This window comes from Vombatus ursinus, unplaced genomic scaffold (assembly GCF_900497805.2).
Source record: "Vombatus ursinus unplaced genomic scaffold, bare-nosed wombat genome assembly UNPS02014773.1, whole genome shotgun sequence".
Lineage (NCBI taxonomy): Eukaryota > Metazoa > Chordata > Mammalia > Diprotodontia > Vombatidae > Vombatus > Vombatus ursinus.
This window is the reverse complement of record NW_020954551.1, coordinates 42,772,682-42,795,555: the sequence shown is the minus strand read 5'-3', so window position 1 is coordinate 42,795,555 and position 22,874 is coordinate 42,772,682. Positions and strand designations below refer to the sequence as shown.

Below are 22,874 nucleotides of genomic sequence, written 5' to 3'. Positions count from 1 at the left end.
GAGTCGTTTTTAAAATATAGAAACTTAAGAACTAAGACTTCATAAATGACCAAGACTTGTCTTTATATAACATAAAAACTGAAGTATGGTGCTAACCTAGCCAAAAGGCAGCTTCCAAGACCAAATATTTATTTTGAAGATGGCAGTTCACTAACTTTCTGATTTAGCACTCCACCCCAAGTTGTGTTCCTACATTTTCCCTTAAGGTTTTTTCCCTCTTCACTCACCCTTCTTGGAAAGAAACAGGACAAAAGCAAAGAAAACATATGGAATTGTAAAACATTTCTTTATTCATGGCTTGTTTCCATTCCTCCGTTATGCCATCATTTACCTTATCAATAAACCTTCAAAGGTGGCTGAGTGTTGGCCCCAGTTTGCATACTGTCTGTTACACAAGGCCTCAACATCACAGATCTGGAGACTTGGCAATCACTGATAGTAAAGATGCTTTGTCATTTGCAGATGGCAAGGACACATGGTTGATGGTACCAGTGGTGTTCATGTGTACATGGAGGAGTAGCTTTAAACCAAATGAAAAGCCTAAACAACTATTTGGTTTGAAGAACAGCTCATTTGTCATTCCACATCTGCACCCTCAGTGATCAGTTTTTGCTGTGTAGCATGGGACTGAGTAGGAAGAGAGAAGGGGATAAAGAAAGTGATCTAGCAGGAGGCAGTGTCAGCAAAGCTCAATGTCTGTGGAGGAGGGGCAAGGATCAGTGTCTCAGATACACTCCTATGTTCCTAAGCGGGTCTAGACGTGGTCACACGTGGTACTGTGGACTAGAAAACTTGGGAGATTTGGACTCTTGTTCTGGATCTACAAACTTTCAATGAGACCTTGTGCAAATCCTATCACCTTTTCAAACCTCAATTTCTTCTCTAAAATGGAATAGATAATTGCAAAAGTTGGCTCTGGTTCTAGAAGTCCAAGATACCCATGCACTTCTGGGCCATCAAAGTCAACCATTTGGCTTTGATGCCTGTAACACTACAGTGGGTTCTCAACAATTCAACACTCAACCACCACTATGAATCAAATCCAAATGATTTGGCAAAGATAGCCTTAAGGAGTCTAAGATCTTAGACACAAGTTTATACTAATATTGCTCTTTCTAGAAGAAATTAGACCTGACTTACAGCTAGTTGAAATACAAGATGTTCCAAAAGTCTCTGTGCAGCTTCAAGCTATTAAAATTTAATACTTTTAATATATTAAAACTTTCATTATATTAAAAGTGTTAAACTTTAATAGCTTAAAACTGTACAGAGACTTTTGGAACACCCTGTACTATGATATAAAGCATTCTGCCTGACGTGGCAGTTCCCACTTAGAAGCAGTCAGTTGTAATCTCGGGGCTAAAATTCTACTCAGCCCACTTCATCTTAGGTAGGGCACCACTCTCCATGACGCTAGACTGACACTGTTCCTTTGCTCTCATTTTGCAGGATGTATAACAGCTCAAGCACCACACCCCAGTCCTGGGTTCTCTCCTTGCTTCCAGATTCTCCTTCCAAGGAACCTTTCATCTCTGGTGCCACCAAAGTCTTCCTCATTTCCTCGTTCAACAAATTAGACAGACACTAGTGAACTCTGCCAACACACCTTTCCTTGTACGCCCTACATTAATCTCTCAGGCTTTCCTTAAATATCCCCAACTTTGAAAAGGTCTTAATTCCTGCAGTCCATGTGGTAGTTGAGGACGGAAACAGTTTTTGGACATAATTTTTAAGACTTAAAAAATAATATTGGACCAACATATGAAAAAAGTAGATTTCAAAATCCTGATCTTACTACCTGTTCTAAGTTTATCCCTTTTCCCATAATGGGCAATACTGGTTTATTATAGAACCTAATTTCCTGGTTTCTTTTCATTCACACTGCTTGTATTTGGTCCTATGTACAACTTTTTTTTTTTTTTTAAAAAAGGTCTAAAAATACAAGTAGGGTAATGTTTTAATTTTCCTATAAAATAATATGTATGATTGAACTGGCTATGAAAATTGGGTGACTGTCCTTCTATGCCTAATTACCTCCTGAAATATTTCCTTTTTGGAAACATTTTTTGAGGGGGTAGGGGGTGAAAGGGGCAAGTTGGAAGACTCAGGGGAAAATGATGAGATGACTGGAACTCTAAATTGGAAGCATCAGGATCAGATATGTAAATGCCACTTAGAGGGTTCTCAGGCACAGCTCTGAGCTAGGAAGGCTATTCTAGAAAAAGTAGTTTTCAATATATCTCCAGAGAGACAGAAACTGACTGCTTTGTCCAGCTAGGCTCAACTTCTTAAAGCAGAGGAACTCTGGACTTCTCAAAGGCAAAAGTAATTGAGCATGGAGGAAGCAAGGACATGCAGTTTCTGTCATTTTAGTCCTCATAGATCAATTAGGGTAGCCAACGGTGATGACAACCAGAGAGAGAGCCACTTACCGGGCTTTACAATGTGGTTGCTTACATTTTTCAGTCTTAGGCAAGCTATTCTTCTCTTCCCTTGGAAAACCTAGGCTACCCTGATTAGATTCCTTTTAAAAAGGAAAAAAAAATATTATTCTATCTGGAAAGTCTTAGGCTAATGTGATACCTTTCATCAGGTATTACTGAATGTTCAGGTCATTTAAGAGACACCCTCTGATAAAATTTCAATTTAATGAATGCTTCTTTTTATCCACCTGAATTTAAAGTCATATTTCTCCCACCCACTCCTAGTATGAAGTGGATAAGTTTTAGTGATGTTTGTGCTTATAACCAGATTCACAGGTCCCTCTGGGTGGTAGAAATTGTGACTAGTACAGCAACAGTCAGTGCTGAGAAGACACAAACTCAAGGCATAAGAATTCTTTAAAAAAGTGATGATACTTTGGAAAACTGTTCATCATTTACATCAATTAAGTTCAGGGGACAAATGTCAAATAAAGAAAATTCCATTTCTACAGTTATTTTCGCTAATGCCAGGACTAAAAACAAGATTCTTGACATTTTCTAGCACTTTAAAAAGTGCACATATGATACAAAAAAGTTGGAATGAAAGAATATTAAACAAAAGTTCTTATACCATGGCATATGTGACTCTCCTTCAATTAAGAGCTCTTGTAACAAGATTTTGGTTATTTCTTTTCTCTTCTTGGACAATTCAAGAACTCGCTCCCTCTTCTAGGTCCATGAAGAGGCAAAGTTTAAAACAAGAGAGCCCCCATGCTGCCAACTTCACTCTGTTCCTTGACAAAAATTTCAAAGTATTGGTAAATGATGGTGACGGCAAGCAGGATTCCTGTTCCAGATCCAATAGCTCCAAGGAAATCTGCCAGGACTGAGAGGGCCCCAATGCACAGTCCACCAAACGCAGCAGCTGTGGGAATGTATCTAGAAGAAGAAGAAGTAGCAATTGGAAAAAAAAAAACCCTGACTTTTCTTGGTATTCACTGTCAACAATGTTGCCTTCCTTGATCTCATTAAAAAAAAAAAAATCCAGCACACAGCCCTTCCTTCTGCATTAGTTTTACATGGTTAATACTCAGCTGAATTCATCTCTATTCCCTATGCCACTGGATATGCTCGGATTGTGCAACAAAAAGTTTAGGGGGCCAGTGATGCCAAAGGCCTATTTTAGGTGCACTCTAAGACAATACATTAAAATAATAGCCCCCAATTTCATGTTGGAAAATCCATAAAAGGAAAATAATGAGTTATACCCTTCAAATACAGAAGTACAACTAGAGTCAATTAAATGCCAATGATGATCATGTATCAATGATCTGTGGTGGAATCACTGGATATCCGTCTACAGATGGGAGACCGAAACCTGTCCATGACTTCGTAACAATTTTTGAGTTACTCTGGCTGAAAAAAATTCATCAAATTTGCGGCCAACTTGGTGATGAACTTCTCTGAATTTAATTAAGTGAGTCCTTGGGTGACAGGAACACATTCCGTTATCGGGCTTACAAGCAAAAGCCTTTCCAGCGTGTTAAGATCAGCCGAAGCTCGTCATCCACTAGAAAAGCCTTCAAGAACGCAAGGTCACTTTCCAATCAAGATGGGATATGAGAGTGAAACGTTTTGGAGACTGTGTGATCATAGCTCAACTAAAAAAAAAACCACAGATGTACTACACACATACACACACACACACACACACACACACACACACACACACACACACACACACACACGTTCTGAATGGGAATATTGATATTATGTTAGAAGAGGTTACTCACCTATTTAGTTCATGGACCATGGAAGTTTCTCTGTGACCTCTCATCACCATCTGCTGTTCCTTTAGCTGTTTTGCAACCTACATGTCACCCATTACAGGAAAAAACTGATTAGCTTCATCCACAAATATAAAATCAAGGTAGGAAGCTTTAGTTTAGTGATCTGTTGTTCAGAATATTGTAAAAACAACAAAAAAACCTAATACAAACTCAAACTGCTATAGAGAAGTCAGATGACAAGTAACCATTTTATAAATCTCACTTCTACTACTAACCCAGTGTTTCGCTTTGGGCAAAGAGCTAAAATGTGATTCAGGTTATCTATTTTCACCTACCTGTAGTATTTGTATAACATAATGTTCATGGGCTCTTGGGAGCATCTAAGATGCTTGGACAGCAAACTACTTTTCTACACCCTAGTTAAAAATGAAATGCTATACACTTTACTGGTTGTACCTGCTACCGACTACCAAGTAAGATAAGGCCTTCAACTGATGTGTTAACAATTCTATTTCCACTTACATCTTTGGCTGAGGAGCCTGAGACTTCAATCCATGTTTTGGAAAAGAATGCGCATGAACCCAGCATGAATACTATGTATACAACTGCATGCACAGGGTCTTCCAACACAGAGCCAAAGGATTCTGGGGGTGACAGGTAATAGCAAAGGCCACCAACTGGATAAGCACGAGCTGGTCCCCCAGAAGAAGTATCCTAGAGACAATAAAAAGAAAGCAAGTTAATGTTATTCAGTTAAATCTTAATACTTAAACTTGTAGTCAAAACATTGTTCAGAACAGAGAAATATGGACTCTGATTTTTAGAAACATTTCCAAATTTCAATTACTGTGGGAGAAAAAAAAGTCTATCAGGATTTTCTCTTCCTCCCCTATTTAAAAGCACTGACTTTTCTTAGCAATATACTTAGGAAAGAATTATATGGGCTAAAATACTTGGCCATATACAACCACATATCCACTTAGAACGCTAAAAAGTCATTATTTTCAATGGGCAGGTAATCATAGAATATGTTGGAAGAGACATATACTTACAGACCAGGTGCCCAAGAGGCTAACCAATAAGTTGCCACTGAAGCGAGCGGACAACATCTGGGAAATGACGTACAGATTAGATACTAGAGCAGACTGAAGGATGATGGGAATGTTGGAAGTGTAGAAAAGCTTGATGGGATAGGTGTTGTACTGACCACGGTAACGTGCTGATTTGATGGGCAGGTCAACTCTGAAGCCCTATGGAGTCAAACAAAGCACATTTGTCCTTTACTATTTCATCTTCATATTACTATACACAACCATACGTGACTTGGAGGGCCTTTTGGCCAAGAGTTCCTTGTACTGCTGAGGGAAGAAGGAAGGAAAGGGGAATGAGGAGCAGAGGTAGCACTAAGGGCCTAGCACAGTGGCTTCACACACAACATCTTCTTTGACAATATGTTTATAATTAAAAGCTTGCCCCGAGGTCTCCTAGCTACTAGAAGAAGGGAACTGAAAGTTTACGCTTTTCCTTCACCATCTACTATAAAGCTACCACAGTATCACTCAATCATGGGATTTCAAAGCGAGAAGGAGCTGTTGTTGTTTTACTGATACGGAAAGGCAAGTTCAACTATTAGGGGCACATAGTAGTTAAGTGTCTTTCCACTGCCCCAGCCTGCAGCCTGTCATCACACTAAGAAGGGCTTGTGGGGCCTTTGAGAACCCCCTTCCAATCTCAGCGCAATGATATCTTACTAAGCCAGTTTTTTCTACTAATTGTCTCGATGTGTCCACCACAGTGTTACTCTGCATTTTCTCCCTATAGTTTAACAGATGCTGAATTTTTCGGTCTGTACCGCCTCCCTCCAAACTGTAAGCCCTTTAAGAACAGAGACTTTATCTTATAAAGTTTTTTTTTAACCTTCTCTCAATGTCTACAGTGCTCTGCAAACCAGGGTTCTTAATACATCATTGATGATGTTGTGACCAATACCTGCAAAGCCTTAAGCAACAAACCAAGGGGTCATCTCGCCATTATCACAAATCTAACTGCCAAAACCTCAGCAGGAGTGTCTGAATCAGGGAAAATTCTTCAGAAATAAATTCATAAACACAGACATACACACATGTGTACACATACATATAAATACATACAAACCAAATGTCAGGGTCTTAATTTGGTATATTAAAGAGCTGAAAGCTATGTCATAACACACAGTTTTTTACAATCCCTGAACTGATCAGCACCCCCTCCCCCCAATTTTGTCCCACTAAGGCAGCTGTACTTGATTTTATGATGTTTGCCTCCCTGCTTGGGCTATCAGTATCAAGTTCAAATTTTACTTAGGAACACATTTGATGTTTGTGTACAGATGTCAGTGTCTTAGCCACTGAAATTACTGACATTAAGAACATTGCATTTTAAAAAATCAATTACTGTGACAGGTGTGGAAAAACACTGTAACAAAGGTTTGTACTGTATCTCCAACCAAACGCTCTGCTTTCTCCTGTCTTATTCCTTGCTCTTTGTGTCAGAGACTTGACCCACACCTTAAGACTGGGATTGTTCTATAATCGAACAAAGGAAACCTGTTTCATCTTGATCACAATGTTTCATTCTCTCACCAAGCTTGCCGTCTGGTGGCACTTAGCTGGGTCAATGTTCCTCAACTAATTTTTAGCCTCATTCCCTTTAAGAGACTTCTGTAAACAAAATATGCAACTATAAAAATAGAGAAGCAAATCACACTGCAGAAATCAGTTCAGGATTCCTACTCATGAGGAGGTTGTAAAGTTGTAACTACAGAGTTAAGAGCATAGAAACAACCTACTTTAAGACAAAGATATTTCCCATCAACATTTTCCAAGTCCAGGCCAGGCTAAGTGTATACTTTTCCAGGAATTTTAAGAAGGTTTAATGTCAACTCCCAGAGAGCCTGACCTTTGTATTGTGAACACAGACTTGTCCGGGGTTGAAGTAGCCTCACAGATACCTAGTCCTGCTCCCTCGTTTCACAGCTAAGACAACTGAGTACAGGCTACGCCGGGGTTTCTTAAACTTCTTCCACTCGAGACTCCTTCAGCGCCTCATAAACTGTGGGCCGACCCCATATGGGTTTGAGACCCACAGCTGAAGAATCACCTGCTAAAGGTCACAAAGCTAGCTGGCAATAGTGAGTTACCAGAAACTATCCAGGCTTCCTGACCCTGGGATACCATGCTCTTTCTGTTTTATTTTTAGGAAAAGCAGCATGGTGAAGCTTAGGGTTTCCAATCCTCTGATTCAGCTGCATTAAGAGGTTCATCCCTGGATCTAATTCTGTTCTTGCTTTGTCACATGGTTCCTGATGGATATTCTTTTGCAGAACAAGGTAGGCACATTTAACTTACAACCGATGACAATCAATGATATTGCTACTCATTGACCTATGGCTCCACTCAGAATCCTTGTGATTTTTAGTTATAAGATGCCTAGGCCAGAGTTCCCTTCTCTGGCCATGAATCCTTTCTCCCTAGCCTCATTCCTATTGGCCCAATCTCTCTGGCGTTCTCACCCCATTCTACCTTACCCTTTCACTGTGACCCTTAGAACTCCTGTTGTTGTTCAGTCCTTTTGCAGTCATGTCCATGACCCGATTTGGGATTTTCTTGGCAAAGATACTGGAGTGGTTTGCCATTTTCTTCTCCAGTACATTTTACAGATGAGGAAACTGAGGTCAACAGGGTTAAGTGAGACTTACCCAGGGTCACACAGCCAGTAAGTGTCTGAAGCTGCATTTGAATTAAGGTCCTTCTGACTCCGGGGCTGGCCTTCTATCCACTGCATCACCTTGCTGACCCTAGAACTCCTATGCTCCCGTTAAACTGCCCTTTACCTCAGACTTCAATGGAAACTACTTTGTACTTACTATGGTATTTAACCTTCTGTGTACGTTTCTCCACAATGCAAGCTCCCTGAAGGCAAGGACTGCTTTGTTTTAGTACAGTGACTGGCACACAGTAAACACTTAATGTTTTATTGAATTTATTAATCTCATTCAGCTAAATGGGGGTGGGATGGGAGAAAGGGGAAGGGATAATCAGTCACATCTGTAACTGAAATAATCAAAAACTTGGTTCAATGACTGTATTTTTCACTTTTCAACCATTCAGACAATATGGAAATGCCTATTACATTATTTCTGGGTAATGATGAATTTGGAGTAGTGAGGGAACACACCAAATTTGGCACTAAATAAAGGACAAAAAGCTGACTTCCCCACATATGCCAAAATATTCATATCAGCTCGTTTTGTGATGGCAAAGAACTGAAAATTGAGATGATACCGATCAATTGGGGAATGGCTGAGCAAGTTGTGGTACATGAATGTAATGGAATACTATTGTGCTATAAGAAATGATGAGCAGGCAGACTTCAGAAAAAGCTGGAAAGACTTGTATGGTCTGATGCTGAGTGAAGTGAGCAGAACCAGGAGAACGTTGTACACCATAACAGCGATGTTGTGTGATGACTAATATTGGTAAACTTAACCCTTCTCAGCAATACAAGGATCTAAGACATCTCCAAAGGCCTCAGGATGGAAAATGCTATCCACAAAGAAGAAAGAACTATGGAGTTTCAATGCAGATTGAAGCATACTATTTGCTATTTTTTTCTTCTGTAGTGTTTTGTTTCCTCTTTCTGGTGGTTCCTCCTATTACTTCTAATTCTTACTTATAACATCACTAATGTAAAAATATGCCTAACAGAAACGTATTATGTATAGCCTATATCAGATTGTGTGCCGTCTTGGGGAGAGAAGTGGGAGAGAAAAATTTAAAACTCAAAAGCTTATGGAAGTGATTGTTGATAATTCAAAATAAATTCATAAAAAAAATTAAATTAAAAATAAGCTGACTTCATATTATTCTATATTAACCTGAGAAGTAGCAATGGCATTGGTGACAGGGAGCCCATCTTGAAAGCAGAAGACCTAGGTTTCAAGACCCACCTGAAAAGGACTGGTTTTGTGACTGGTTAAGTCACAGCTTCTAAGTGCTCTCAGGAAACTCTCTAAGACTACATAAGTTACAAAGCAGGTACAGATTTATATTGGAGTGAAATTTCTCATCATGAATTCCCTAAACCAAAGAAATCATATACCCCACCTGACTCCCTCTGACCTTACACAACCTTACACATCATCTAGATAAGTCCAATTTTGAATGAAATTCTTAGATTTCATTTGGAACACACTCATGAATGCACCATGAGAACTTGCAATTCAATCTAAGTACCCAAACAACTGGAATACCAAGAGAAGATTTGGACTAACCTGAAAATAGATAACGACTGCAAATACAAAGATGGTGGCGATCAGATTCATGAGGTTGGGGAGGTTTTGGCGGTAGAAAGCTTCTCGAAGGGCCCGAACTTTATCTGTTCGTGTAGCCAGCAGATGGAACAATGCAATGATGGCCCCTTCAAATTCCATACCTAATTAAGAAAGAGTAAGATAATGCATATTTTCCCCCCCAAAAATATTAATTGTATTTTATTCCTCTCCTAATTTTCATTCTTTCTGCTGATGTTTTGAGTTGCATGAACTGGAGCTGCTCTAGCCAAAGGAAAAACAGATTCCATTCTAAGATAATTCTCATATCGCCCAGAAGTCAGTTTTTTGCTTGTTGACCAAAAGGGTCTTGAATAGAAAAGTCAATTATAAAAATCCCCTTTTCAGAAAAGAAGAGGTTCCTTATCTCTAATCTTAGGTTAGAAATAGAAATTAACCTAAAAGGTCAATTTCAATCTCGTCTGAAGTTAATGGCTTAACACTGGACAAAACTACTTAAACACTTTAGAGTGCTTGTTACCACAGGATCACCAATCTATTTGATAAGGTTGGCCCCCTATATAAATGCTCCTGTGAATTATGTGCATGTTCATAATTCTGGAATAAAACAATTATCCCACTCTGGATATCTGACACTCAACTCTGTTGAACTGGGTGCTAGCTTATTTCCTTGAACACACAGCATTCCAAGAAATGTGAACTCAGTATATGGCATCAAGATATTAAATGGAAAACATCTACTTAAGTAACTTGTTACTTAAAGTAAGCCATATATACCACAGGAAAAAGTCTCATGGACTCAATGCTTCCTTTATTACTGAGACAAAGTTGCACATTATAGGTACATAATAATTATTTATTAATTTGATCTGACTGGGAATAATAAAGACTAGGTAACTGAACCACACTCATCTTTTTAGAGAACTGAATTACACACAGTCATTTCCTTCCTATAAGTCTCTTTGTTTCCTCTCCTCCTCAGCTTTCCAGCACCCCTCGTGAGAATGTAAGCACCTCAGTAAGGTTGGGGTTGTTCTCTTTGCTTTTATATGTACCCTTAGCACTGAGTAGAATCCTGGCACACAGTAAGCACTTAGTAAATGTTTTTTTAATCAATCTGTAATACCTATAGTATTCAACAAGTTTTACTGGCTAGCTCTTCTACAAAACTTATGTTTTCTTAACAACTCAAACTTTCTAATGTAGGAACTGAAAAAGGGAGCATACCACTTTAAGAAACTGCTAACCCAAAGTACTGAGGAATTTTTAGAAACATTCTGTCACCCAGTTTGTGTTTTCTCTAGGTCCCTGTATCATCTTATATTTTTCTAAAGGTTTAGTTGACTGAATCAATCAACAAGTGAATGATACCTAATCGAGGCACACTATCCCTAGAGAAGAGGATATTATGAAGCCCAGGGCCCTTCTTCTATGAAGTTTCAGAGAAGGGTATAGAACCGGCTTATTCAAACTTACACAACTATTTAGCATCTAAATAAAGCCCCTTCTATTATACAACGTCCTCCCAACCTTTCACAACTGAACTTTGCCCTATCCCCAACCTCCCCCCATATCTAATCTGTTACCAAGTCCTGTCGATTTTATCTTCATAACTCTCACAAGTGTCCCCTCCTCTGACACCCCCAACTTAGATCGATGTAACAGCTTGCTGCTGGCCGGGGTGGGGGAGAAGAAGGGCTCCCTGCCTCAGGTCTCTCCTTGGCTTCAGCACATCCTCTAATAAGCTGTGAAATTGGTCTTTACTGGCCCAACCACATCACTCCCTAGGGTCACGGATTCAGTGTAAATTCCTGTTCAGTTTTTCAAGCCTTTCATACCCTCGCTCCTTCTTACAACCAGCCCCCTCTACATACTCTACAACCCAATGACGCCGGCCACCCTGCTGATGTTCTCGGCCTCCTGGCTTCCTTTAAGTCTCAGTTAAAACCCCGCCTTCTGCGAGGCCCCTTTCCTGGTTCTCCGTGATGCTAACGCCTTTTCTTGGAGTCTGCCTCCAATCTGCCCGGGATACATTCTGCATGTACACAGCTGCCTGCACGTTGCAGACACCGGAGCTCCTTGAGAGGAGGGCCTGGCACAGAGGAGTCACTTAATAAATGCTGACTGACTACATGACTGTCCACTTCCGTTGCTTCCATTTTCTCCCCATCCATTCCCTCTTCTACTCTTGATGATCTGGCTCCCACTCTTCCACTGACATGCTGTCTTCAATGTAAGATGATTTTCTCCCGAACAAAATCAATCGTCTCTTATCAGGTCTCATCTATCCCATTTAGAGTTGATAATGCTGGCCACTATTCCATTAGAGGTGGAAGGGCCCAGGCCTGTCCCACACCCTCCGTCTGTGGGCAGCGCCTCCAGCCTTTGCTGTGGTGCTCACGCCTTACTCTGCCAGTTCAGTTCTCTAATCGTGCCCCCTCCCCCATATCCACTCTCCCATGACGGTTTCAGTGGCTGCTTGTAGACAGATGGCTCCCACATCTCTCTCCCCAGCCCTGACCTCACCTTCTCTTCAATCCAAGCCTTCAGCTAAAAAACCTTTCCTGCTGACACCTCGCTGACCCCCATCAGTGAGTGTGTCAAAAACCAAACTAGATCCCAAACTGGCTCCCCATCCCAGGGATCTTTGTGACCATAACAAGGCTGCCATCTTCCTGGTCCTTTGAGCTCCTCTTCTCCCTTCATTGAAGGCCCTGCCAGCTCTTCGTCGACCATCAACGTGTCCTGTGCTTCCTCCCTGCTCCCCGAGGCCCTCACCCCTTCACCTCTACTACAACTACTACAGCCTATCCCAAGCTGACCCTCCTCTCTTGCTTGCCCACTTCCACCCATTGCCTGGTTTTCTAGACCTTTCTTCTGTCCATTGCCTGCTCCAACTCCTTTCCTATCACTTCTCCAGTGTCATCCTGACATTGTGCCCCCTTTAGTTGGTAACACTAATATCACTGCTGTGAACGTAAGCTACTTCATGGCTTGGCACACGCGCCCCTTGTCTTCTAAAACATGCTACCTTTCCTGTACCTCCACCAATATCTGCCAATCTGCTTTGGAGCTCTTGAAAACTCATTTTTAAAATCCAGGAAGCATCTCCTCATTAGCAATTCCTGACCTTCATTTCTCCACTCAAGGCTTTCCTCAGTACACAATCTGCTTGGTAAAAAAAGGTTCATCTGTTTTATGTCTCACTAACTAGATTAGAAGCATTGTGAGTAAGGCAAGGATGGTGTCCCCAGCATTCAGTACACAACACACTTAAATGTTGACTATCTGCTTCCAATAGGATTCCATGGAGTTGATGAAACAGCTATGGTTACATACGGTTATTAAAATCTAATTGGTTTAAAGGTTTCCCTCTTGCAGCACTGAGAAATATTACTTGAAAAGTCCTCTACTTCAATGGAGATGATTTTAGCACTTGTCGTGGCGCACAAAGTACTTTCAATAGTGAAGACGATATGTAGAATGCACATTAGAAACAATTCAAGAGATGAAAAGCAAGAAAAATGGTGAACATTGGGCTTTTACCTCGGCCAGTGTTGACGGTGGTAGGACTGAATGCTTTCCACACAATGGTCTCACAGATGTTGGTAGCAATGAAGAGAGAGATACCAGAACCAAGACCATAACCTTTCTGCAGGAGCTCATCCAAAAGCAGGACAATTAATCCAGCAACAAAGAGCTAGAATGGTAAATGGAAAACAAAAATCAGGAGCAGATATCCCATATTACTCATCAAAGGCATTGTCTTGCCTCTCACTGCAATTAGGCTCCCGAGGCATCACCACTAAGGGATAAGATGAGGTCTTCCTGGCTCAGTGGATAACTGTCCTAAGAACTTCGTTCTCAGGTGTGTCTGAGGGCAAACAGAGGGCCTTCAGAGGTTCCCTCAGTGAGACGATCCCTTTCCTGTACTGTCTAGATTTGTTGTGTGGAAATGATGAGAGTGAAGGGTCACTTGGAAAGGAAGAAGGAAACTGCATTCTAGCAAATTAATTACCTGAATGGTGATCAGGAGGCAGATCCCAGCACCCATTTCAGAGGGGTCTCCATACATCCCAGTCATTACATACACAATAGACTGGCCAATGGTAATGATCATGCCGAACACTGTAAACCAAAGGAAGAGATCACAGTTCACAAGGGGAGTCAAGGAAGGTAGCAGCAACTCAAAAATTTAAATTAAGGCTACCAAACATCCCAATATCAGCTTTAAAGCATGCCATTAATGTGCATATTAAATCAAAGCTAGTAGAATGCCTTCTAAGAAATGCAATCCTAGTTCCTAGTTTAACTTTTGCTATTTGAGGGAATTAGTGAAGGAAAATAAATTAAACAACAGCACAGAAGTGCTTGGAAATTTCAAATCCTACAGAGAGCCCTGCTGTCACAGCAGTGAGGCAGCCTGCTTTAGAGCAAACAGCACTGGACTGGGAACCAGAAGAATGGGGGTCGATGGCTCTACCACTTATTAGCTTTGTGATCCTGGGCAATCATTCAACCTCTTTGTTTTCCCATCAGTTAAGTGGGACACTATATTATCTACCCTATGGGGCCAGGGATTAAAATGAAAACATTCGTGTAAATACTTTGTAACTATAAAATGTTATATAAACGAATGCTAGAATAAGCAGTTATATAGTGTTTAATGTGTACCAGGCATTATGCTAAGTGCTTTACAATTATTATCTCATTTGATCTCCTGCCCTGGAAAGTAGGTGCTGTTATCCCCATTTCACAGCTGAGGAAAGTGAAGCAGAGGCAAAGTGACGTGCCTAAGGTCACTCAGCCAGTACATATCTGAGGTCAAATTTGAACTCAGGTCTTCGTGACCCCAGTCTATTTGGGAAATCACTAACCTATGGCCAAAACGCTGACTCTTAGGTCATTTGGTAACTGGACAGCCCATAAGGCAGGCCTGAGGTTTCAACCCAAGCTTAATCACAAGCCAACTGGGCAGACTAATTTTTGGTACTGAATAAGGTGAATCCAGTTCATTCAAAGACTACTGAATAATGATAGGTTCAATATAATATGTTTTAAGGGAAAAAGCTTACTCTTTAAGAAACATCAACTTACTTTTCAAATTTCTCTTTTCTACGAAGTTATTTTTAACTTAATAGAAACTTTTTACTTTGAAGCCCATCTTCCCTTCGTGTACATCATTATACTTTCATTGTTAGAAATAATGGTACAGGGGCAGCTAGGTAGCGCAGTGGATGGAGCGCCCACCCTGAAGTCAGGAGGGCCTGAGTTCAAATCTGGCCTCAGACCAAACACTTGACATGTACTAGCTGTGTGACCCTGGGCAAGTCACTTAACCCCAACTGCCTTAAAAAAACAAAAAAACAATGGTACATTGTTGCTGCTTCCACAGTACTAGACAGATCACCAGATCTGTGGCTTCAATTCCAGACTATTTTATCCTGTGATTTCTTGTTTAATCCCAAAGTTCTAGTCAAGTACAATCCTAAATTTGGTCTTATTTGTAGCTTTGCTGCAGGGTTGTTTGCCTGGCACTGAACTCTTGAGGAAAGTGATGTAGAGAGGAACAGCAGCCATTTCAACAATGCTGATCAATAACAGCAGCTCAGTTTTATGGTACTTTACAGTCTACAAAGCATTTCTAGGGAAGCTGAGGTTGAGAGGTAGTGATTTTCTCATGGTCACCCACCTAGGAAGCATCACAGTCAAAACTTACACCTATCATTTTCTAACTCTAACTTCAGTGGTCAGTGTTCCATGATCAACTCAAGAAACCATTCAATGTTTCAATGCAATGATTCAGGCCTAATGTGTATGTATACTCTCAATCAGAATTTTAAAACTATGTGCTCACAGCTATATATTTTGAAAAGGCGCCATAGATTAAGATGGTAAACTTCCATCCATTAAGTGTACTACCTTATGCCACAGGAAGAGGTACCAAACCTTAGCTACTCATCTTTCTATCATTTAATACAGTATTATAAAAGTGAAACAGCTTGTGCGATCCACTGGTACAAAAACATATGCTGGCCCAACAATAGTACATATAATCTCTAACTGCCAATAACATTCCTGTCAATAACACAAGGTCAACACTAATGCTTTTGGTTATCGTTACTGATAACAGCCGGTGATAAAGCACACTGTAAATGAGCTACTCATGAGGACGTGGACAGTCTTTTTTGGCTTAAAGGAACTTTTTTTGCATAGCTAAAAAAAGAAAGAAGGAAACAAGCATTTATTAAGTGCCTACTATGTGCCAGGCACTATGCTAAGCACTTTACAAATATCTCATTTGATCCTCACAACAACCCTAGGAGGAAGGTGCTACTGTTATCCTCATTTTACATTTGAGGAAACCGAGGCAGCAGCTGTGATGTTACTTGTCCAAGGTCACAAAGCTAATAAGTATCTGAGACTGGTCTTTTTTGGGCAGCTAGGTGGTGCACTGGAGAGTGCTAGATATGGAGTCAGTAAGGCTCATCTCTGTGAGTTCAAATCTGGCCTCAGATACTTACTAGCTGTGTGACCCCGGGCAAGTCAATCACTCCAGTTTGCTTCAGTTCCTCATCTGTAAAACGAGCTAAAGAAGGAAACAGCAAACTACTCCAGTATCTTTGCCAAGAAAACCCCAAATGGCATCATGGGAGTTGGACACGGCTAAACAACAACAAAACCTCCTGACTCCGTGCTCATTACCCTATAAACAAACCAACCAACCCACCCCCCTTCTAGAAGTATAATGCCTCTAAGTGCTCCAAATCTAAACAGCAGATTTATCCACTTACATTCTATTAAGCTGCCAGGGAGTGTTTTGATGACAGGACTCAAGCATTAGAAGAGACTAAGGAGGTAAGTCTATCTTAAAGAAAAACATTGCTCTGACTGCTCAAACTTTTGTTTCCTATTGACTTTATGTTCTCAGAAACCTCAATGTCACCTACACTTCTGGGCGCCATTGAAAAGAGCACGGTCTTTCGGGGTGTCACCCACTTCAATGATCTTCGCCCCAGCCAGAAGCTGCATGATGAGGCCAGAGGTAACAATGGGAGATATCCCCAGCTCCATCAGCGTGCCTGCAAGACAACAGGGGAGATCAAACATTTTCTATTACCCAAGGATGTCAAATATGGACAAAGTGAACTGGTAAAGCTTGATTCATTTCTGTTCACCATAGTTATATAAATATAACATGTCGGGGTTGAAAATACATGAGTAACATCATTTAAATCCAAGCAAAAATAATGCTGAAATACTAACTATAAAGTCAAATCCAATTCATTCTGGAAATCCTGCCAGGCAATGTCTCATTCTGTTAAGAGAATCACATGGTCTCTAGGCAGACCCATGCATTTAAATTCACAACAGATTCATTCTGGTGTTGTTGAGATAAGAAAGGTTTACCTCTTCATCTGTTATTTAAAAGGATAACATTCAAATAGTTCCTAGAGACAGGGATGGGTGTCTATACAATTGTATATAGAATTGTGAATAAATCTCTACCTCCCATTATACTAAAGTGAGCTGTACCACCAACCGATACTGAACTATTTTTTTACAAACTAGTTAATCAAATACATCAGCAGGAATACAAAGCTACCCACCCAACTCCACCATATGTAACTGTAGAGATTACACACAAAAAATTGCCATAGATTTTAGACTCATATGCATAACCTACAGATATGAAAAAGATGCAGCTGAGAAACAAATTACACATTCTCTCTTGTGGGCCACCTTATCAAAAGGTGGAGAAGACAGGTAGGAATTTCATCGTTTTTCTTGTGCAGGCACATTTTAAAATCCATCCTGTTTCTCAGCATTTTTCCCCCTCTCATACATGGTCTTATCTTGTTATTACAAACTGCATACAAATGCAATCCAAAACAATTTAGTGCCTTAGTGTTGACTTAGGTATTTTATAAATGCAGTCAATGTGGCACATTGTTCCTTTATCCAGTGTATTCTCCCATCCATATTTTCCACAGAAAAAAGTTCAAATTTACAGCTAGATTCATCATCCACTGAACAGACAAAGCACGCAGAACTGGTTTGCTACCTCTATTAGAGGCCAAGATCACTCTCATCCAATAGAAAGGATCAGCTGAATCTGATGACATGATACCAAACAGGGGAATCTGGGGAAAGGCAAAGACAGGAAGAAGAGGTCAACACTTAGTCCCACCTCAACATCTCCCTCACCCCCCAAATAAAATCTTACCACCCTAAATATTAAAACTGAACTCACCTGGCAACATACTAAGAAGATAAAGAGCGTGATAGCAGTCCATAACACCTTCTCCTTAAACTGGATCTAGAGAAAAACAGAGTGAAAGGCTTTAATGAGCAGAAATATTTTTCATTTGTCACAGTAACCAATCCAGTGAAAATAAATGTAAATCAAATCCATTACTTTCTCCTTTAACATGACAAGACACAAATAAAACTTAAATATCCTAGACCAGGTCTGGAAATTGTTAATATTTTCAGGCTTAAAAGTTTTTAATCAGATCCACAATCCTAATATATTTGAATAGAAAATAATGAATAAAATGGACAAACATATATTTTTTTTTTAAACCAATAAAGCAACACCTAACAGGGTTATCCCAATTACAGTAAAAATGTGTTACATGAGGGCAACTAGGTGGTGCAGGTGATAGAACACCGGCCCTGGAGTCAGGAGGACCTGAGTTCAAATCCAGCCTCAGACACATAACACTTACTAGCTGTGTGACTCTCAGCAAGTCACTCAACCCAATATCCTCACCCTCCTCTCCTCAAAAAAAAAAAAAAAAAAAAAAAAAAAAAATTTACACTGAATTTGGCTAATTTTGAATTTTTGACAATTCAATCTGAATTGGCCCCATGCTTACATTTGTCCTATCTATGGAGGAAAAAAAGGTTTAAAATAAGCTAGTTAAAAATGGAAACAACTTTTTTTTTGGGGGGGGGGGAATGAAATGTTTTAACTTACTTGCAAAAGCAACTTTTGAGGACCTTATATCAGTCATTATTGTACAGACTGAATACAAATTAGTTTTTGTATTCATTAGGACCACTGCTTAGAAACATTATTATTAACAATCTACTAAGTGCCTATATGTACCTGAATAAAATTGTATTTTTCTAAAAATATTCTGATTTAGACTGACCTTTCCCTTTAGTCTATACTGATAACTTTTTTCTCCTTGTTAGGTTTAAATAGTTTTATATTAGTTCCAAGTGAAAATGCTTAAAAGGCTTGAGTCATTTAGTCTCTGGTTTATCATAGAGTTAACTACAGAATCATACTGCCTCCACTCATCTGGTAAGATATAATGATTTCTGTTAGTCTGTACTGTAGTATGTCCTTCTCCATCACCAGTTGAAATGCTACCTATACTTCCTGCACACTTAGTACCTAAATAGCCAAGCTCTGACTTAATTTATAGAGAATGGGCAGACCTTAAATTTAACGTTATAGGAGTACAGCCTCTTCCTGTTACTGAATCTGCCCCTCTCCCTTCTTTCCTTATGCCTCAATCCCACCAGAAGGCCTTAAATGTAAATTAGAGATAGGCAACAGGATTTCAGATTTGATAGGGTATCAAGCTTTTATTGAAATGGTTCCATATGGGGAGATTCTCATAAGGATTTCAACTTGAAAATGATAAATACCCTTAGAGCTAGAACTAAATTATACATCAGGTCAAAGCTTGATTGAGAGGCAAATTATGGATAATTTATGCCCTGTGTCACCCTTCCATTTTGGCCATTTCAAGCCTTTTAGAATCTCCACAATAAAGCAATCATAAAAAGAAATGAAATCCAATAGCCATTTTACTACACGTTAGAAACTCTGGAATAAGGGTTAGTGATGAAAGAGATTTAACTATTAGTTAAAACGACTTCTGAATTACCTATGGATTTTAATTATTTGTGCAATTTTCATCCCAATGAAAGATGGCTATGATTAGGAATGAAAAGAAAATTAGACTTCAGTTATTTGGATAAGTGAAGTAAATGAAATAACTCATTCACTAAGTCAAACAATACAGCATGTTAATCACAACTCCCATTTACACAGCATTGAGGTAGCATGAGGCAACACCAATTATTACTCCCACTTAGATAAGAAAACTTCAGCCAAGAGAGGTGAAAGGCAGGACTTGGCCATAACCACTAAGTGTCAAAAGGGAGAATGAAAACTCACTCAGGGGTCCTGACTTTTCAGGTCAGAGGTTTTGCTTGGATTAAGCCAGAAAATCTGGGTTGGAATCCCATCTCTGGTATTAGCTACACTGATCAGTCACTTAGCCTTTCTGGAATTCAGGTTCCTCTGTACCCATCTCCTCAAGGTAAGATCAGTCAAGTTACTTGGCCAACTTTAAAGTGCTACATAATCAATCAGTACACATTTATTAAGCAACTACTATGTGGCAGGCACTGTACTAAGCACTGAGGATACTAACGGAGGCAAAAAAAAGTCCCTGCGCCTCAAGAAGCTTACAATTAATGGGGAAGACAGCATACAAACAAACATATATAAAACAAGGTATATATAGTATAGGTAATAATTAATGGAGGAAAAGCAATGGAATTTAAAAGGGAAGGCTTCCTGTCTAAAGTGGGATTTTAGTTGGGACTTAAGGGTAAGGGTAGGGGGCAGGGAGGGGGAGAGAGTACTCAGAGCTGAGGAAGAAGAGCATTCCAGACATGGGGGGGGGGGGGTCAGCCAGTGACAAGAGACGGAGTGTCTTGTTTGTGGAACAGCAGGAGGACAGTATTACTGGATCAAAGAGTATGTGCTGGGGAGGAGTAAGGTGTAAGCAGACTGGAAAGGTAGGAGGGGGCTAGATTATAAAGGGCTTTGAATGCCAAACAGAGCATTTTATATTTGATCCTCCAGTGAGGCTCCAGGGAGCCACCGGAGTTTACTGAGTTGAGGAGCGCTATGATTGGACCTGTGTTTTTAGGAAAATCACTTCAGTGGCTGAATGGAGGATGGACTAGAGACCTGAGGCAGGCAGACCCATGAGCACCTATTGAAACAGTCCATGTGTGAGGGGATGAAGGCCCACACCAGGGAGGGGTGGCAGTGAAAGAGGAGAGAAGAGGGAATATTTGAGAGTTAATGCAAAAGTTAAATTCACAGGCCTTGGCAACAGCTTGTTTATGGGAGGTGAGAGATAGTGAGGAGTGCAGGATGACTCCTAGATAGTGAGCCTGAGGGCCGGGGAGAATGGTGTTGCCCTCTGCATAGGGAAGGTAGGAAAGGGGAAGGTGGAGGGGAAAAGATGAATTGTTTTGGTCATGATGAGTTTAATAAAGACATTCAGTTCAAGATGTCTGAATAAAAATGTCTATTACTATTATCTGTACTACATCACGCTGCTTTAGAGTGTCACAAACTTGTGGCTCTTCACGTCTTCCTGGGTTTATGGCCCTCAAAGATCCACTCTCAACGATTTCCATTTTTATAATGAAATGATCTCCTAAATGTGCATTGGAATATGGAAACTGGTCAAGTAGCCTATGGGTATATTATTAACATGATAAAATACTAAAAATGATAGCGTATGTGAACTTTGTCAATACATGAAAATATGTGTGCAAAATAAGAGTAAGTGCACTTTACACACACTGATCACAACTATGTAAAAAGATACAGCAACAAAGATGGGGCACAGACTATTAACCACATAATTTTGAATTTAATGCTTATTAGGCTTTTTCTGTAATGTCACTTAAAACCAAGAAACTTATGACATCTTTGCTTAGAATCAAAGCTTTAAGGCATAGAATTGAACTATAAAACTAAGTTCTGACAAAATCACTACAATTTTAAGGTTAGTGCCTCATTTCTTTCCACTAGAAAATGAGGCAGCAGAGTTGAGGAAGGCATTCAGATTGGATTTCTGAAACTTTAACAGCTCATCCACGCTAAAGTAATCACCATGACTCTGTACTGTTCTCAAAGACCTCTTGCTGACCACTATCTTAACTTGTTCTTTACTGTCCGCCACTACAAAGATTCTCTGCTGACCACTAGCACTACTCTTTCTTTACTGTTCTCCGAGACCCTCTGCTGACCACTACCATAACTCATTCTTTACTATTCTCCACTACAAAGACCCTCTGCCCACCACTACCATGACTCTTTCTTTATCATCCTCCAATACTCTACCTACTCTATGCTTTCCTCCATTTTACGAGGGAAGGCAAACAGCAATAGAGGGTGAAGTTGTAAGCTCGGGCAGGTCAAAGACTAGGACTATCGGCGCATCTGAAGCAGACTTCCAGGTCCCTGCTCCTCCAGCCTAGGCTGGAATCGTTCCCTGTCCGAGGCCAAACCCACCGGAGCCTTTTTCAATCCCCTCCGCGGATGCCAGACTCTTCCAGCAGAAGGGAGCCCGATCCAACTTCCTAGCAAGTTCGGAACCTCAACCCACCCCAACCCCCCGCCCGCGGCTGGGGGAGGGGCGCAGCGGGCAGAGGCCCCGAGCTGAGGACCCCTCCTGCCCCGGCTGCCCGGGGGGGCACCTACCTTCCTTTCGGGCTTCTGGATCTCGGGGAGGATGACGCAGAAGGGCTTGATGACTTCCAGAAACTTAACTGCAGGAGGGAAAAGAGACAGCGAGAGTTAGAGCGGCGGCCCCCAGGGAGCGAGCCCCGCGGGGCGCCGGGTGCGAGGGTGGGGGTGGGGCCGAAGGGGAGCTGGGCCTCGGGGCGCGCAGGCCGGCCGGGCCGCCCCGGGGGGAGGCCGCCTGGGGGACCCCGCCTCGGTACTCACTGCCCATGGCGGCGGCGCCGGGTGCTCGAGCTCCGGGGAGGCGACGGGGGCCGCGGCCGAGCCCGCGAGCGGTGCGGCTCAGCCGGCGGGAGACGGAGGCAGAGAGCGCGAGGCAGAAAGAGACACGTCAGTAGTAACGCCGCTCCCTCCGAGCTGGGCGGGGCGGGAAGGGAAGTGAAGGCAGCCGACGGCCGCGGGGGCGGGAGGGAGCGAGAGGGGCGGAGGCGTCGGCGGTGGGAGGCCCTTCCGCTTCCTGCCACGCACGGGGCAACCGGCCACACTACAGCTCCCGGCATGCCGTGGGGCCCCCCTCCGGAGCGGGGAGGCTGGGAGGACGCGCCGCTGCGCCAGAGAGCGCGTGCGCGCGCGCGTTGCAGGATGGGACTTGTAGGCTAGGGCGGGCCTTGTCCGCCTTCCTCAAGGGGGTGTTGCTGGGATGCGAGGCTGCAGGAGGGAAGGCTTAGGAGCCAAGGTCATAGTTGAGAGATCTTAGGGGTGGTTTACTGCATCCTCTCACCGGAAAAATAAACCATCACCCAGCATCGGGGGAG

At 41.5% G+C, this 22,874-nt stretch overlaps 1 protein-coding gene across 1 annotated transcript; it reads right to left on the bottom strand.

The window, feature by feature from the left end:
* Positions 1-267: 267 nt before the first annotated feature.
* SEC61A1 (Sec61 translocon alpha 1 subunit) lies at positions 268-22,449 on the bottom strand. Its single transcript, XM_027863775.1, has 12 exons — positions 22,324-22,449; positions 22,078-22,145; positions 17,797-17,862; positions 17,608-17,686; positions 16,493-16,624; positions 13,561-13,670; positions 13,089-13,242; positions 9,525-9,685; positions 5,266-5,463; positions 4,736-4,927; positions 4,217-4,293; positions 268-3,362 (listed from the first exon to the last, which is right to left on the bottom strand). Exons 1-12 carry the CDS (start codon positions 22,328-22,330, stop codon positions 3,176-3,178), a joined length of 1,431 nt encoding a protein of 476 aa, XP_027719576.1. The 5' UTR covers positions 22,331-22,449; the 3' UTR covers positions 268-3,175.
* Between the last annotated feature and the right edge of the window lie 425 nt (positions 22,450-22,874).